This window comes from Aedes albopictus, chromosome 1, assembly GCF_035046485.1.
Source record: "Aedes albopictus strain Foshan chromosome 1, AalbF5, whole genome shotgun sequence".
In the NCBI taxonomy this organism is placed as follows: domain Eukaryota; kingdom Metazoa; phylum Arthropoda; class Insecta; order Diptera; family Culicidae; genus Aedes; species Aedes albopictus.
This window is the reverse complement of record NC_085136.1, coordinates 303,080,630-303,096,746: the sequence shown is the minus strand read 5'-3', so window position 1 is coordinate 303,096,746 and position 16,117 is coordinate 303,080,630. Positions and strand designations below refer to the sequence as shown.

Here is a 16,117-nt window from a genome sequence, read left to right as displayed (position 1 = left end):
TGAATAAAACGATTTTTGGGGGGTCATTAATAAATTACGTCTGTATCTTGAAGCAATGTAGAGATAGAGGGTTGGTGTCTTCGGCAAAGATACTTGTATTGAGCATATCTACAACTTTGCCGAAGACACCATATTGAAAAAACGTCAAACAAAAAAGTTGGATTTTACAGCGCCGCCTGTGGCAAAGTTGCGAACTAAAACTAAACGCCATTCGACGCGCCCTATTTTTATAAAATTTTCATCCGAAGACACCATGCCGATAAAACCACGTTTAAAGACGCTGCTGAAAAAAGTTCACGTTTTGGGCCATTCGTCCCACTGTGCACCGGCCGGGTCGTACGTAGAGACTCTACGGTAGAGTAACAAAGTCCAAAATGCCAAGAAGGGGTAAAATGGCCCAACTCATAAAATGATTACTGAATGTGGTCTGATCAGGTGAATGATGTCAATATATGTTTGGATGAAACATTGTTCTAGAAGCTAGGACGCTAAAACCACGGAAAATCTTTTGATTTCCCAATGAAAATTGGCAACTTCCAGTTTTTCGTGTAATTAAAATTTTCTGGTGATTTTATTACCAGCCATGTGTTTTCAAAATATGACGACCATCGTTTAGCGGGGAGGGGAGTGACACTCCATGTATTGAGTATACAAAAAAGCGGGACAGAGGGGGAACGGGAGTCGAAAATATCTGAAAAAAGATGGACAACAGCTTGGAACTCATTTTTTTTTAATTTTGAACTGGCAGATGGATGAAGAAAAAAAATCGTAGCCGGTAGGTACTTTGTCACATGGAATCAAACTACCGTATAATGCAATATACATCATTCATCATGTATCTGCGTAAGTACCCACCTACATATAAACGGATAAATCCCACACAATTTGCAAATCATCTTTTTGGTTTCGGAAATTTACTGTGAAAGTTCAAGTGAAAATTTGTCTCGATATAAACAACAAATCACTTTCTGTGAAAACAAAATGAGGTTTTCGCTCGATAAATCGTTCCGTTGGAAAAGAAAAAGTACAGATATCCTTCTGAGTATGACGCTTATTGATGCCACTTGGGTAGGTAGAAACCACGAAACCGCGGGACTCATAGCATAGGTATCCCGGCCGACCAGGGTCATGTTTTCTTTTGGGCTCTTTATTTTCTATTGATGTTAAACAAATCTATGTAGATTGCTGTCGAAGCCAGGATCATCAGCAGGCCAACTCCAGAGGCACGATATTCTCCATTTGAGACATTTATCCCAGCAGCCAGGATCATGATACGACTTGTTAATTTCCTACATGTTTCGAATGACAATAATCGTTGGACCAAAAACGGTGAGCTTAACAGTTGAAAACATATGGTAAATTGTAAATAATTTCTCGATGTGTGGTAGGTCTCGTACCGATAGATGACTGTATGGAATGGAAAATTTCACTGCCTGTTGGCGTTGCCTGCCTCCTCTCCAAGGCTGAAGAAACTTTCGCCATTATTTCTTAGTAGCCTACCACGGTGATTTATTGTTGCGGCGGAGAGTGCTTCAATTTGATTTCGGATGGCGAACCAGAAGCCTTCTTCTTGGGCATCTGCACCGTACAGCTATGCGGTTGTATAGCTCGTAATCCTATCGTTTAATGTGATGGTGATCTCATTTTCACTTTTCCGCCCGTTTTACGGATGGTGGTAAAAGTTGCTCGAAATTAAAGCGTTTTTTTTTTTTGGACGGCTGCTGTCGTCCTGGCCGAGTCTGACTAAACATTTAAATTAATAATGATGACGATAAAAGCACATTCCGTGTCATTCTTTGGGCTGGTGGGACGGTACACTTTGGCCTCCGTGAGTACCGACCGTCATCTCCTGGTGATATTTCACTGGACGAGCAACAGTGAGCAGCAGAGAGTTTTGGCAAGGTAATCACCGCCTGCGGACTAATATATATTTACTTTATGTTTCAACCCTTTTTTCCTCTGTGCGCTTATGGCGGTTGGTTTTCTGTCGGCGTTTCAAGCAGAGGAAAATTCACGTGTCCATGGCCTAAAAGGACCAACAAACGATACCACACCGAGATGATAATCGCCACTTTGGGGGATGACCAACTCATCAGGGCCTCTAACTGGTGTGATCCTTCCGGGTCCTAGCTTTCATCACCGTCCGTGAAATACGGCTGGTGCATGGCCTGCGGAAAAGAGATAATGGATGATTTAATTCAATTAAATGGAACCTCTGCATGATGAATCAACGCTTCTCATTCAATAAAAAATTGAAGCAGACGATAAGTACAGTTTCATTATCGGGACGGGAATGTATTTAAATGGAAAAAATATTGGAACAACATAATCCATTCAAGGCTTGTAATCCGAATTACTTCTAGCTTAACCCTTTGAAGCTGAAATTTTTCCAAGCGTTATTATGGAACTTTTGTTTCGTTTTTCTGTTGTTTTGGTCCTCAAAAGCATAAAAAAAGTAGAATATCATGCAGAATTTTTTTTTCTGGATATCCCAGGCCATCCAAACTATTCTTGAGTTTGGATCCTAAAGTCTACATGTGTAACGGTAACTTTTTTTTTTTATCTGTATTAACGAGATTTTTAGCCCTAGGCTAGTTCATCTCGGGACCCACGCTTTACTTCCCTTCCGAAGGAAGAACTCACATTTTGCGAGTTTGTCGGGAGTGGGATTCGATCCCAGGTCCTCGGCGTGATAGTCAAGTGTTCTAACCATCACACCAGGTCCGCTCCACAACGGTAACTTCTTTCATTATACAAAGCTATGATTTGTCATCTATCATATCCGATAAGTCTTCTGTAAGTTCAATAGACAGTATCAGATTAGTTGGGATATCCTAGGTCATCCAAACTGTTCTTGAGTATAGATCCCAAAGTCTACAGGTGTAACGGTAACTTCTGTCACTATACAAAGCTACTATTTCTAATCTTTCTTGTCCAGTAAGGTGCATAAGATTCAATAGACAGTATCTGATCTGTTGGGATATCCTAGGTCATCCAAACACTTTAAAGTCTACGGGTGTAACGGTAGCTTTCATCATTATGCAAAGCTACGATTTTTAATCTACTATGTCCAATAAATCTTTTGAATGTTCAATGGACATCATAAGATCAGCCGGGGCCATCCAAACTATTATGATGTTTAATATCTAGCATCTACAGCAATTGAAGTTTCTGTTTTGGCTGTATAGAGTTATGTTGCACTATTATACTGTTCTGGCTATATAGTTATGTTGCATAATCTATTATACTTACTGGAGCTCACAGAATACAACCAGAGACTAAGACAAATTATCAAAAAACTATTGTGTAACATAACTATCTGAAACGAAATCGCCGCATGTGACAGTGGTTGTTTTATCAACTAAGCTCTTCATAACAGTAAGGAAGCCCATAATATCCCAAAAATAACTAACAACGCTTATTGTACCTCCAACTACCTTGGTAAGTGCAGTGGATTATGTAACACTACTTAATGTAGTGGTAAAAGCTATTATCACAAGTGTAGACCTGAATCTATGGTTTTCGGAGTAGTGTTGTTGGAATCTCTCAAAACTATCTTGAAATTATTCATGATACACCAGGGCGATTACAGATTACAGTTTAAAGTTTATTGTGAGAATAGCTACTGTTTCTATCAAGAGCTGGTCTTCAGGATAGTTTGAACGACTCTCAATGTTCTAAAGGTTCATAATAATATATAATAGACTTCAGGTTGGTCTAGTCACTGCGATTGATTATGAAACGTTGCTCAGTATGTCAGATATAGCTGATGATACGAGTGTAGATCTGAAGTTCTGAACTCCAAGATAGTTTGGCTGACCTGGAACATTCCCATAGTGTCTTTAAACGACATTTGAGATTTCGAGGTTTCCACGGATCTCAGCATATTATGTTATGCTTTTATTCATAGTGAAAACACCATGTGGATTTGAAGGACTTCAATTAAGAACAGTTTGGACGAACCTGAATGTCACAAAGATTTAAAATAAATAAGTAGACTTCAGATTTGTCCAGTAACCCGGATAAATATGCAACGTTACTCAGTATAGCATATACGGCAGTTGTTACAAGTGTAAACCTGAAGTCCTGAACTCCAAGGTAGTTTGGCTGATCTGGAACATCCTAGTAGTGTCTCTAAATGACATTTGAGATTTCAAGAGCCTCGCGGATCCCAGCAGATTATGCAATACTATTATGGTTATTCTTATAGATTTGAAGGACTTCATTATAGAACAGTTGGGACGAACTTGAATGTCACAAAGGTTTATAATAAACAAGTAGATTTCAGATTGGTCCAGTAACCACGGAAAAATATGCAACGTTACTCAGTATAGAAGATACGGCTGTTGTTACGAGTGTAGACCTGAAGTCCTGAACTCCAAGGTAGTTTGGCTGATCTCGAACATCCCTGTAGTGTCTCTAGATAACATTTGAGATTTCAAGAGCTTCACGAATCCCAGCAGATTATGGAATACTATTATTTATGGTGAATACGCATAACGTTATTCTTGTAGATTTGAAGGACTACATTATAGAACAGTTTGGACGATCCTGAATGTCGCAAAGGTTGTTCGTAATAAGCTAGTAGACTTCAGATTACTGTAGTAACTGTGGTTGATTATACAACGTTACTCAGTATAACAGATATGGCTCTTGTTGAAAGTGTAGACCTGAAGTTTTGAACTCCAAGTTAGTTTGGCTAACCTGGAATGTCTATAAATGACATACATAAAATTATTCTTGTAGATTTGAAGGACTACACTATAGGACAGTTTGGAACACCTAAAACATCCCAGAATATAAAACACGTTTTCATATTCTTGACCAAGGGTTAAATTAATACATATAAACGTAACCCACATCCAAGTTCAGCTTTTAGATCAACTGGTATGTCGATTATTTCGTTTTTCCAAATTTCATGGTTTTCAGGATGTTCTAGGTTATCAATGAAGCCCCGAATACAAATATGCCCATTTTCCCTTATTATGAACTCAATTTGCAGCAACTTTGCCGAAGACAGTATTCTGTTTTATCGAATGGGTGAATTTCTACATTCTGTTGGGGTCATATATGACCCCTCCGGCTCCAGAGGGTTAAAAACTCCTAAGAAACGCTTTTTCATTTCCCTAACCCATTCTCCCCACCAGCCCCTCAAAAGCAACTCACCTCCTCCGCTGTCAACCGCCGGCTCGGGTTGTACGTCACCAGCCCGTCCACCAGGCCTATCTCGTGTTTGGTAGTGAAACTAGGGAAAATATCCTCCCACCGTTCGCCCTTGGCGTTGGGAAACCGTATTTTGTTGTAGTCCGGCAGGCTGCGCACCTCAGGCCATTCCTTCAAGATGGGCGTCCCCAGGGTCCGCACCACCAGCGCCAACTGTTCGATATCGGTTGCCCCGGAAAAAAGCGGCACGCCCCGAAGCATCTCGGCAAACACGCACCCTGCCGCCCACATATCAATCGAAGGTCCGTACGTTTGGCATCCCCAGAGTATTTCCGGTGCCCGGTACCACCGGGTTGCCACTTGCGGGGAGTACACCTTCGAAGGGTCTTGATCGTTAAACAACCGGGCCAAACCGAAGTCGCAAATTTTCAACACATCGTGCTTGTCAATTAGTAAATTGGCTGGTTTTATGTCCCGGTGCATGATTTTCAGCTCGTGGAGATACTTGAGGCCGTTCAGTAGCATCGCCATGTACCGTCGGATTTCGTGCCGGGATAGTGGATGCTCCTCGTCCTTCATTTTGCTATACAGTGTGTAGGGCATGTACTCGAACACCAGCGATATCCCGGATAGGTCAGGATACATGTCGAGTAAGGATAAAATCTGTGTGAGAGACAAGGTAAATCAAGGATTATGTCAGTAAATTAAGTTAATTGCATACATATCTTATATTTTTCTATACAGTGGATAGATATAATAGGTAAACTAAATTATGACACTTTTATACGTACATAACCATTTCCACAAATATTTAAAATACTATAACACAAAATTAATGCTAGTTTGCAAGAACAAGTTTAGCTCCTGGAGGTTTAAAATGGATTAAGGAAGTTTCCAGGGGTTTCAGGGGAGTCTTAACGGAAGAGATTCTCTGGAGTTTCAGGATATTGAGGAAGTTTAGGTGTGCATTAGGGGTATTCCAGGGTGTACTAGGGACATTTCCAAAGGTTACAGGGAAATTTTAGGGTATCTAAGGATGACATGAGGGGGATCAGGCACTTTAAACCTAGAAGGTTCATTTGCGATTAGTGAGAGAGGGCGATTATTCAGATGGATGCATTAGATATGTTTCAGAAGGATTCATGGCTCCAGAGCTGATCCTGAAAACCCACAGAACGCACTGAAATGTCTTCAAAAACCCCTCTGAAACTTTCGCAAGGCCCATGAGACCTCCTGGGAGACCTCCCTGAAATCCCCTGATATACCCCTAAAGCCACCTGATTTCCTATAAAAAGCCTTTGAAAATCTATTGAAACCCCCGGATACCCCCTGAAACGTCCCTGAAAATCTCCTGAAAGTTGCTGAAATCCCCTGGAACCCTCTGAAATGTCGATCGTTAATTTAGATGTTAATTGACCAATTAACCTTTTGATTGCTTAAAAAAATTCCATGCTTAATGGCTTCAGTAAAAAAAAGCCCAAAATTGCATAATTTGCCCTATCAATTGAGGTATAGTTCAAAATTGTGACGTGTTGGAGCAAATCTGAGCCCGGATTCGGATTCAGTGGCCCAAAATCTGTCAGAGACACATAAGTTTGCTCTTGAGACAGACCAAAAGTTAATTTTTGTTACGCTGTGTAATTAATACCCTATATTTTTTTATTTCGCCATTAGGGTGGCTATTTTGAAAATAAGGTGGTTCAAAAACGACATTTCTCATTTTTTCTTCAAACCGTCATAACTTTTGTATCAATAGCCCGATTTGAAATATTTTGGCACGAATAAAGAAAAATATTATTTTATTAGTAGATATTGGAAAAAAAATCGCGACAAAAATTAATAAACATCCATACGCAAAAATGACCAAAATATCATTTATTATGATTTTCGCAATGTTGAATCACAAGGACTATTTTTTTTGACCGAAAGTTTATTATTTCAACGTAAATTGAAAAAAATAGAAATGTTCTTCAAGCCGTTCCTGAGCAGCATTTTTTGAAAATTTCAAGTTTTGTGCTCCTATACGTATGGATGAATGGATGAAATTGCGTCTCAATGACTTTAAAATAGCTGTTTATTTTATTTATTATTTATTTATTTTGATATATAAACAGCGACTTCACCTGCTGCATTCCGTTAGGTATTCCTTCTGAATTCCTTTTTTTTTTTTTTTTTTTTTTTTTTTTTTTTTTTTTTTTTTGAAGAGTGACCAGGTGAAGCTGCAGGACAGCTGATAGCAAAGCCTGGACCCTTCCAACTTTCCCCCTACCAGAGCTAGCGTTTTTAGCCGATATGGGCAACTAGTTTTTCTGACAGCTTCCTTAAACAATAATCAGATAATATCCTCAATTATTTTATAATACTTTCTGAAAATTATTTCAAGCTGATTACCAATAGTGTCAATAACCGATGTTAGTCATTGACAGCACCAGCATCATCCCCAAATAACTCTCATATTAGTGTTAGATAACACTTTTTGAGCTTCCATTCGATATTGTTAAGAAATTTGTCAAACCCTATTTGTCAAAATATAGTCAATAATGTACAGTCATGACCCGCTGGTTGGGGGCTTAAAAGTTGGGTGACTTTTTAGTTGGGGCCCCGTTAGTTGAGCTGTCAGCCAATTAAAAAATACCTGGATGTCATAATTCAATGTCAAACTGAAAATGACAACCAATCTGTAATTCCGAGGGGCGAGCTAATGAGTTTTTGGTTTCTTAAACTTTACTGATAATCGAAAAGAATTTCTATTTCATATTTCTTTAAAAAAAAAAAAAAGAATATGTACAATTACTTCGAAACAAATGCAAAACATCGGCAATCTTTATTTTGTCGATCATTGAAAGCGTTTTGTGCTTGCTTTTGGTCCGGGTGGTTTCATAAACATCTATATTTTCACTTCACCGACTAAAAATTAGTGAAAATAATTATTTCTCGCATTGGCCATATATGTATCTTGCAAAACGTATCAGTTTTGCTCTAAATGTGAAACAAATTGAAAAATTTTCCTTTTTGCTTCCAACCTAACCATGATTTAAAAAAAACAATGCGCACGCCCCTTGTGCTGCTGTCACTTCACCCAACTAGCGAATCGAATTCGTTGGTTGGGTGGAGGTTGTGGCTCAACGAGCGGATTCCGACTGTATCAAATTGTGTTCCTAATTTCGCTAGTCGTCTTCTGCATATCTGTGATCATCTCAGTCCAAAGTAATATTATATCCATCGTAACCCTTTACATTGTCAACCGTCCTAAGTCCTAACTAAATTCCTGCTTTTTTTGATCAGTGAAATAATACCGTCTAAGATATAAAAACAAAAAAGTTCAGTCAACTGAAAAATGATAATGATTATTTGTCAACTTTTATAAATTCACAAAACCCATAAAAATAAGGAATACAAATATAACTCCTATAATCAACAGTTTTATCTTTACCTAATCAGTCCATAATTTTCTAATTGTAATGAATCTAATCTGTAAGGCTGTAAGTCAGCTTATCCTAGCGTCCCCTGTCCTGTGTACTTTCGATTTCAAGTAATGAATGATGAGTGTAACGCAGAGACCTCCCCTACTCACTCTTGCGTTACGTTAAATTTAACAATTATTGTTAAATTGGAGAAAATTCAATGAATACAAAGATTAGGTCTATGCAAGCTGAATTATAACTTGTCTTGAACTTGTGATAAATGCACAACGGATACTCCTTTGGTTCCCATTAGCACTTACGGCCGATTCCTTCACTTGCGCTCAACTCGTAAACCAGATATATCTAGCTCAAAGTCCAAGCGGTGGTGAATAAACTGGCACTAAAGTGCTAATGGGTTAAGCCCTCCCATCGCGTCAAGATTGAATATCCAGGGGGAGGGAGGTATTCCTTCTGAATTCCTCAATGAATTCCTTCTGATTTTCCTACGGAAGTTTCCTCTCAAATTCCTCCTGGAGATCTTTCTGAGATTCATTCAGGAGCTCCTTCTGGAATTTCTCTAGGAGTACCTTCAGAGATTGATCTATAAGTTTTTTCTAAGAGGTTCCTTGGAGGGACCCCAGAAGTTCCTGCTGAAATTTCTTCAGGAATTAAATCTGGGAACCCACAAGAAGTTTCTTCCTGGATTCTTCAAGAAGTTCCTAAGGATTTCCTTTTTGAGCATTCGTCCAACATTTGCTAGTGATAATGATTATAAAGTTTTTCAAAGAGTTCTTTCTGAGATTTCTTAAGAAGTTTCTTAAGATTTTCTTGGATTTCTCCAGAAGCTCCTCCGACGATTCACTCAGGAGTTCCTTTACAAATACCTCCTTGAGTTCCTTCTTTGATTCATCCTAGATTTTCGTCAGTAATTCCACAGACTATATAACGTTAAATTCCATACACAGTTTTGAATATGAACTTGGATGTTAATGCTCTGTGTTGGTGGTGTAGTAATGTTGAGATTTTGAAATTCTACTTAGATCCGTTCTTCAAATCCTTCGCGCAGAGTTTTTCCTTGAAATTGTCAAAGGTTTTTTTTTCTTTTTTGGCTTTCTCCAGTTTTTCCAAGTATATCCAGAGATTTTTACGTATTTGCTTCTATAAGTAGATCCTTCGGAGGTTTTTCACGATTTCAGATTTTTCAAGGTTTTTTACGGGGTCTCTGCTAAAGATGTACCCCGAACTTTTCTCCAGAGTTTCTCGCTGGATTCCTCTAAAGGATCTTTCCATTTTTTCCAAATTTCTTCCAGGAATTTCTCTTAGTAGTTTCTGGATAGATTTCCTCCCTAAATTTTCTAAATATTTCCTCCTGGAATCTTTCGAAGTTCCTCTCGGGATTTCTCCAAGGGAGCATCCATAATGTACGTCACGTTCAGAGGGGGAGGGAGTTCTCGAAAGTGTGACAAGCAATGTATTAAGTATAGGAAACCCCGTATGAAGGGGGAGGGGTGTCTAGAATTGTCAAATTCAGCGTGACGTACTAAATGGATGCCCCCAACAAGTCTTTGCGGAGATTTTCACTAAATTTGACCGGGATTCCTTCAGATATTTCACCTGGAATTTTTTACAAGAAATCTCGTAAGTTATCCCAGGAGACATTCCAAGAAAAACTGTTTGAAAAAATCCTGCAAGTTCCCTGGAGATATTTTCAAAGAAATAAAGAAATAAAATTTCAGGTAAGAAATTAGATAATCAACTATAAGAAAAAGCCTTGAAAAATATCCGAAAAAAAATCACGGGACGAACTCCATGAGAAATACCAGCAGTATTGCAGAAATCCCAAAAGACTCTCAAAAAAATCTTAGGATAAATTCTAAAAACTCTTAGAGACATCCCAGGCACAACACCAGAAGGAGTATTCTGAGAGAAGTACCGAGAGAAATCACAAAAGAAATCATCCGAGAACCTTTGGGAATTATACCAGCTGAAACTTCTGTAGAAACTCAAAAAGAAACTATAGAAGTAAGCTTTGGGACCCTATCAAAAGGCGGAAACACGAAAGGCGGAATCACTAAAGGCAGAAATTCAAAAGGCAGACCAAGACTGTAACAAAGGCGAAAAATAACGTTAGGCGTAGTTTTGAAAAGGCGGAATCAGTAAAAAGCCGCCATAATGTTATGCTTTTTATGTTCAGACAGTTAAATTCTCTAGTTTCAGTCATGTTTGTTGAACTTTTTAATTCTTAGTATACAGGATATATATATTTGTATGTTAGTAAACAGGATCAAATATTTGTCCAACAAGAAACCTATGCTCAAACATCTTGTTTTACTCGATCAATTTTTCATTAGTGTCAAACTGCTGTTGTTTATTGAGTTCTTTCCTGGTCAAATAGGTTGACCCTTGTGTATTTCAAGCCTTAGTTCATTCAACGCGGTCATAGGGTGGATGTACCAATTATGGCACTATCTAAGGAAAACTATTTGTACAAAAATAACGAGAAGATCTACGATTTTCATCAATATGTTAAAAGATAGCTTAGTTTCCACACTTTACAGGAAAAATATAGAAACGGAGCCAAAACTACTTTTAGTATTTATTACAGCGTGTGCCAATGATAGGAACCCTGTACCAATTATGGTTACATTTTTTAACTTCGGTTCCTTTTCGCACTATTTGCATGCATTCCTTATGGGATTAGCCATAACTGGTACACTATGGCGAAAAAGGGTGCAAGGAAGCCGAAATTTTAAGGAAAATGATTTATTTCTACCATAATTTGAGCAAAATGTGGAATTTAAATGAGTGCAACCATCTATTGTGAACGTGATCTGTTGTTCACAATTTTATTTCTTGCTGGTTTACGCCGTTAAATGATGAAAATCAACTATGGCGAATGATTGGTACTATAACCATAACTGGAACACTTACCCTATAATAAATAAATAGCATTCGGATCTGGCTTTCGATTTGAATAGTTCATACCTGTATCCAAGCTCTATCTCAAGGGATGGGCTATGAGGGTTATTACAGGTTATTACCCTTCCCATTGTTGAGTTCCATAAACTTGGCGCCCTTTTCGTTCTTTGCCTCCCTTGTCGCCTGTTCTGTGCACGGGCCTGTCTATATGGGATTCTAGGGAAACTGAACCTTTTTAAATCGAGCACAAGAAATAGTTGGTGTCCGGCCATTTGGCCGAATTTTGATCAAAAAAGTTTAGAGCTGCGGACTCCAGGAAACTAACAGTAAGTGGTAGCTCAAATTTTCAGCGAAGATTTTCTCTTCTTTCAACATAAGCTGTTTTTTCTAGTTATATTTATTAGAAACTTTTTGACATTCTGACTACCAATATGAGCATCAGAAATATTTCCTTCTTTTAATTATAGGCAATTCTTTCTAGTTCAACCATTTGGGATCAGTAATCTATGAAACTGTAAATATTTTTATTATAGATTTTTCCTTCATTAAATTATAGTTCTTTCGAGTTCTACTAATGAAGAGAGTAATGGATTGATTACTAAATTTCACAATTCCTTTTTCGGTCAAACGGGACTCGGCCAAATGACCTGGAACTGAAATAGTTTAATTTATAGAAATTTAAAGCTGCTATCTGTGAAGAATCCTTTGTAACGTACGCGGTTACAAAGCATGACCATGCTGAATGTGTCTTGGTTCAATTCCCGATGATACGGTTCAAAAAATTTTCTGGTTGGAAATGTCCTCAGCTTCTTCGAGTTTAGAGTGTCTTAGTGTTAGCAATGTGTAATTGCATTTTATTGGCAGAATGCGAACATGTCAGGATTCCAATTTTAAAAACCATGTTAAGGAATACATTCATACTTGTTTGCTATACAATACGGTTGAAAGAATACACACTAAACTATGCCTAAAAGGTGCCTCTTCTTCTAATGTCAATTCCACTAACTGTGGCACTAGGGACAGGACACTGTGGAATCCGGAGCAATTCTGCGCAATCCTGAGTAACTCTTTTTGTTCGAATCGATTCAGAAACGTCTCTACGAAGCGGGAAATTGGGCAAGACTGCTCGATTTTTTACTGATATCAGACAACACTTCATGAAAACCAGTATGATCCAGAGCTATCCAGAGAAATTCTGAGCAACACTCCGATAACAGAGTTACTCTCGCTGTATCTGTCTTGCCTCTAGCTGTGGCATGAGTTTTAGAATCACATAAGGTTAATTAAAATTGCCGTACTTTTTGAACCAGCAGAGCAAACGGCCGGCCTTTTCAGCATTTTGTGATTCCGCCTTTCGTGATTATGCCTTTTGTGCCTTTCCGCCTTTCGATGATTCCGCCTTTTGCGATTCTGCCTTTCGTGTTTCCGCCTGACGTAGGACACCCGCGGCAACATATATCCATAGGATATATGTTATATCCAGAGAGAAACTCTTGTGGAGATCTTTGGATAATTCATGGTAGAAACCCATGGGAGCTCTGCGAGCAATACTGGGAAATTCTGTAAGATTTTCTAAAATTCGGTACGATCCCCGTGGAAATTCCAGAAAATACTAAGTCCAAAAGCAAAATGAATCATAATTTGATTCAAATCTTTTTAATAGAGGCAGGTCCTAGAAGGCAGAAATGGAAAATAGTGAGGATTGCAGCTGAGCAGACCCAAATGCAAAGTAAACCTACTCGTGAACAACAGGCCAGAATATATTCGCACTTCTTCACTCGCGAGCTAACGAAGCTGGTACGCACTCGTCTTTGAGTCACAAAGCCGCTCTGAACATTTTGCAGTTTAAGCAAAGGCGCAATTACACGACTGACAGTTCTGCTTACCAGCAAAAATGAAGCACAAAACATTAGTTTATGTAATTCAGTAGGTATTATAATTTCTATATTATACAACTAATTTCGGTATCATAATGGCCAATTTTTTCGAACTGATTCATAATGCAACTGAAATGAGTTGCATTATAAAAAATAGTTGCATAATGTTCATAATGCAACCCATTTGAGTTGCATTATGAACATTATGCGACTCAAATGAGTTGTATAATGAAAAAATCATTGCATAACATTTTGTATGGAACTCGTTGCAAAACTCGATTTTTCAGAACTCTTACATAAATAACTATTATGATGGATAATTACATGTTTTGCTATTAAAATCGTACTCAAAAGCACTTTTTACACTTCCACTAATGCTTTGTGAATGAAGGACTCGAGAGTGTTTTTGTTTTTCTCCATACTCATGAAGCAGGTGGTTGAGAATAAACTCACACGCGGCTTACTCTAGGAACCGTGATAAGGCCGTTTATTCCTTCACGATGAGAACATTTCTATCCCTGCTGGAAAGTGTTATGCGACGAGCCGGGCTGAACAACCGGGACACGATTTTCACAAAATCCGGCCAATTTGTCTGCCTCGCGGATGATATGGATAGTATTGCTAGAACATTTGGAAAGGTGGCACAATTTACACTCGCTTGAAACTTGAAGCAATAAAAGTCGAACTTTTGGTAAACGCCTTGTTAAATATGTCTTATCTTGAATGTTTGAGCAAATAAATGTGAGCATGCTTGTACAATACATACATACTTCAAGCTCGTTAAACATCTTCTTAGAGACTTGATGGAATTGAACAAAAATGACAAAATGAACAAATTCAGAAGGAATCCTCCAAGCTTTTTCAACTTCAAGTATTTCATATAAAGTTAGACCACCCTAATGGTAATGCAAAAATTATATTTCAGCATACTCACATTCTCACACTGCGAATTCTGCAACACTTTGATCTCCCGTATCGTGTTCGGCGAAATCCAGCCATGCTTCGTCCGGAGCGTGAGCTTTTTAATTGCCACAATCTTGTCGTCGTTGCTCAGATCCCGGGCCTTCACCACCACGCCGTGGACACCTTCTCCTATCCTACCGAGCAGTTGGTACCGTGGGGGCATGTAATCGTCCATTCCGTTATCGCTCCGTCGGTTTTTTTCGCGAAAAATGATTCTCGAAAATTTAATTTCGTCTAAAAGCTTGGCAAAAGGACCGAAGAACAGGCCAAAATGGATTGAAATTGTATCTAGAGCCTGAGGGTGAACCATCACGAGGAAACAAGGCGACACTACTGTTTGTTTGGGGTGTTTGCCCTATTCGTTACCATGGGAACTTGGTCGTAGAGGTTGGATGTCAGAGCCTTGATATTGCATCGGATGGAATGAAAAACAGGCAAAAAGGCAAAATAGAGAATGGAAGTCTTGAAGGGAACGAACTCCTCTGGTTAGGAACACGTGTTCCACGTGAATGCACATTGACCAATGTCAATACTGGAGGGTACGATAACATAGTGTAATTAAATTTACAACAAAATGGTTTACAAACATTGAAGAGCTATCTGCTTCCATACTTACTATAGTCTCTATAAAGGTTGCATAAGCAGACTAACAGAACAAAACAATTGGTTTCATTCATCCATTCATACAGAACATCTCTGTTTGTCTGGCGCGTTATGACGAATGCTCCCACTCATTCAACCACTCAACACCACCAACACCCACCCGCACGTTATCATAAATCACTTACGCTGGTCCGAGAGACTAATTGATATTGCTGACAATAAAACATTGATTCGTTTTTATGTCCGGTGTCGAATGGAATGGGGCCCAGTCGGGAACCGGGCAGGAGAAGCCGGTAATTAGATAATTAATTAATCGGACGATTCATCATCTTACCTACCTACCTTTTTTATCGAAGCCGGTCGGTGGTCATCCTCGCGTCGAAGATTGAGCGATGGATGGCACTAAATACGACAAATGAATAGAACGGACTAACCAGATGCTGTTGACAAGGGTATGCGATGGGATTTCTTTCGAATTAATTGTTTTGCTGTGAAGGCGTTTACATATTAAAGTTTATCCATTTTATATTAGCTTACTTGTTGACTTACGCTATTTTTCGCGTTGTACAATCACGATTAGATCGTTAAAAAATTATCAATACTTTCGAATATGTTCAAGCATGTGTAAATATCAATTTCTGTTTTAAGAGTGTATGACATCTATTATAATTATTGTTTCATTTTTTTATGATATCCCTCGTGTGTGTGACAAATTGTATGTCACATATCAAGTCATACTAATCAGCAGCGTCACATAATCATAGGATTTACACACTGTGGCTGCTCGTCTTACCTGCTTTTGTCAGTATTTTTGGGCGATTGATAGATTCTGCATCCTTCACTATCTGCAAACTATTGTCTCTTTTAAAAAATTAGAGATAGTATTCCATATAAGTGGTAGGAATAAATCGAATAATTTTTCTAACACATATAAGCCGACAATTTTCTCGAGTTACAAAAACAATTCTATGACCATCTGGAAGATACATCAAATATAGAATACATAATGAAACTAAGGAATATTGGTTTTTTGTACTGTGAAGCGACAATAAACATCATATAGGGTAAGTGTACCAATTATGACTATAGTACCAATCATTCGCCATAGTTGATTTTCACCCTTTAACGATATATATCAACAATAAAAAAAATGTGAACAAACAGATCACGTTCACAAAAGATGGTTGC

At 38.4% G+C, this 16,117-nt stretch overlaps 1 protein-coding gene across 1 annotated transcript; it reads right to left on the bottom strand.

The window, feature by feature from the left end:
- Positions 1–1,140: 1,140 nt before the first annotated feature.
- Positions 1,141–14,649, bottom strand: LOC109416376 (cyclin-dependent kinase 20). The gene is made up of 3 exons (XM_029874264.2): positions 14,298–14,649; positions 5,167–5,826; positions 1,141–2,168 (listed from the first exon to the last, which is right to left on the bottom strand). The coding sequence occupies exons 1-3, from the start codon at positions 14,634–14,636 to the stop codon at positions 2,127–2,129; spliced, it is 1,041 nt and encodes a 346-aa protein (XP_029730124.1). The 5' UTR covers positions 14,637–14,649; the 3' UTR covers positions 1,141–2,126.
- Between the last annotated feature and the right edge of the window lie 1,468 nt (positions 14,650–16,117).

Bases quoted from the DNA above. Each gene is read 5' to 3' on its own strand.
- LOC109416376 (XM_029874264.2), bottom strand. From the start codon at position 14,636: ATGGTTCACCCTCAGGCTCTAGATACAATTTCAATCCATTTTGGCCTG. The intron at 5,827-14,297 runs GTGAGTATGCTG...TCTCTCACACAG, and splicing joins AGAATTCGCAGTGTGAGAAT to ATTTTATCCTTACTCGACAT. The intron at 2,169-5,166 runs GTGAGTTGCTTT...TCTTTTCCGCAG, and splicing joins GGCGGTTGACAGCGGAGGAG to GCCATGCACCAGCCGTATTT.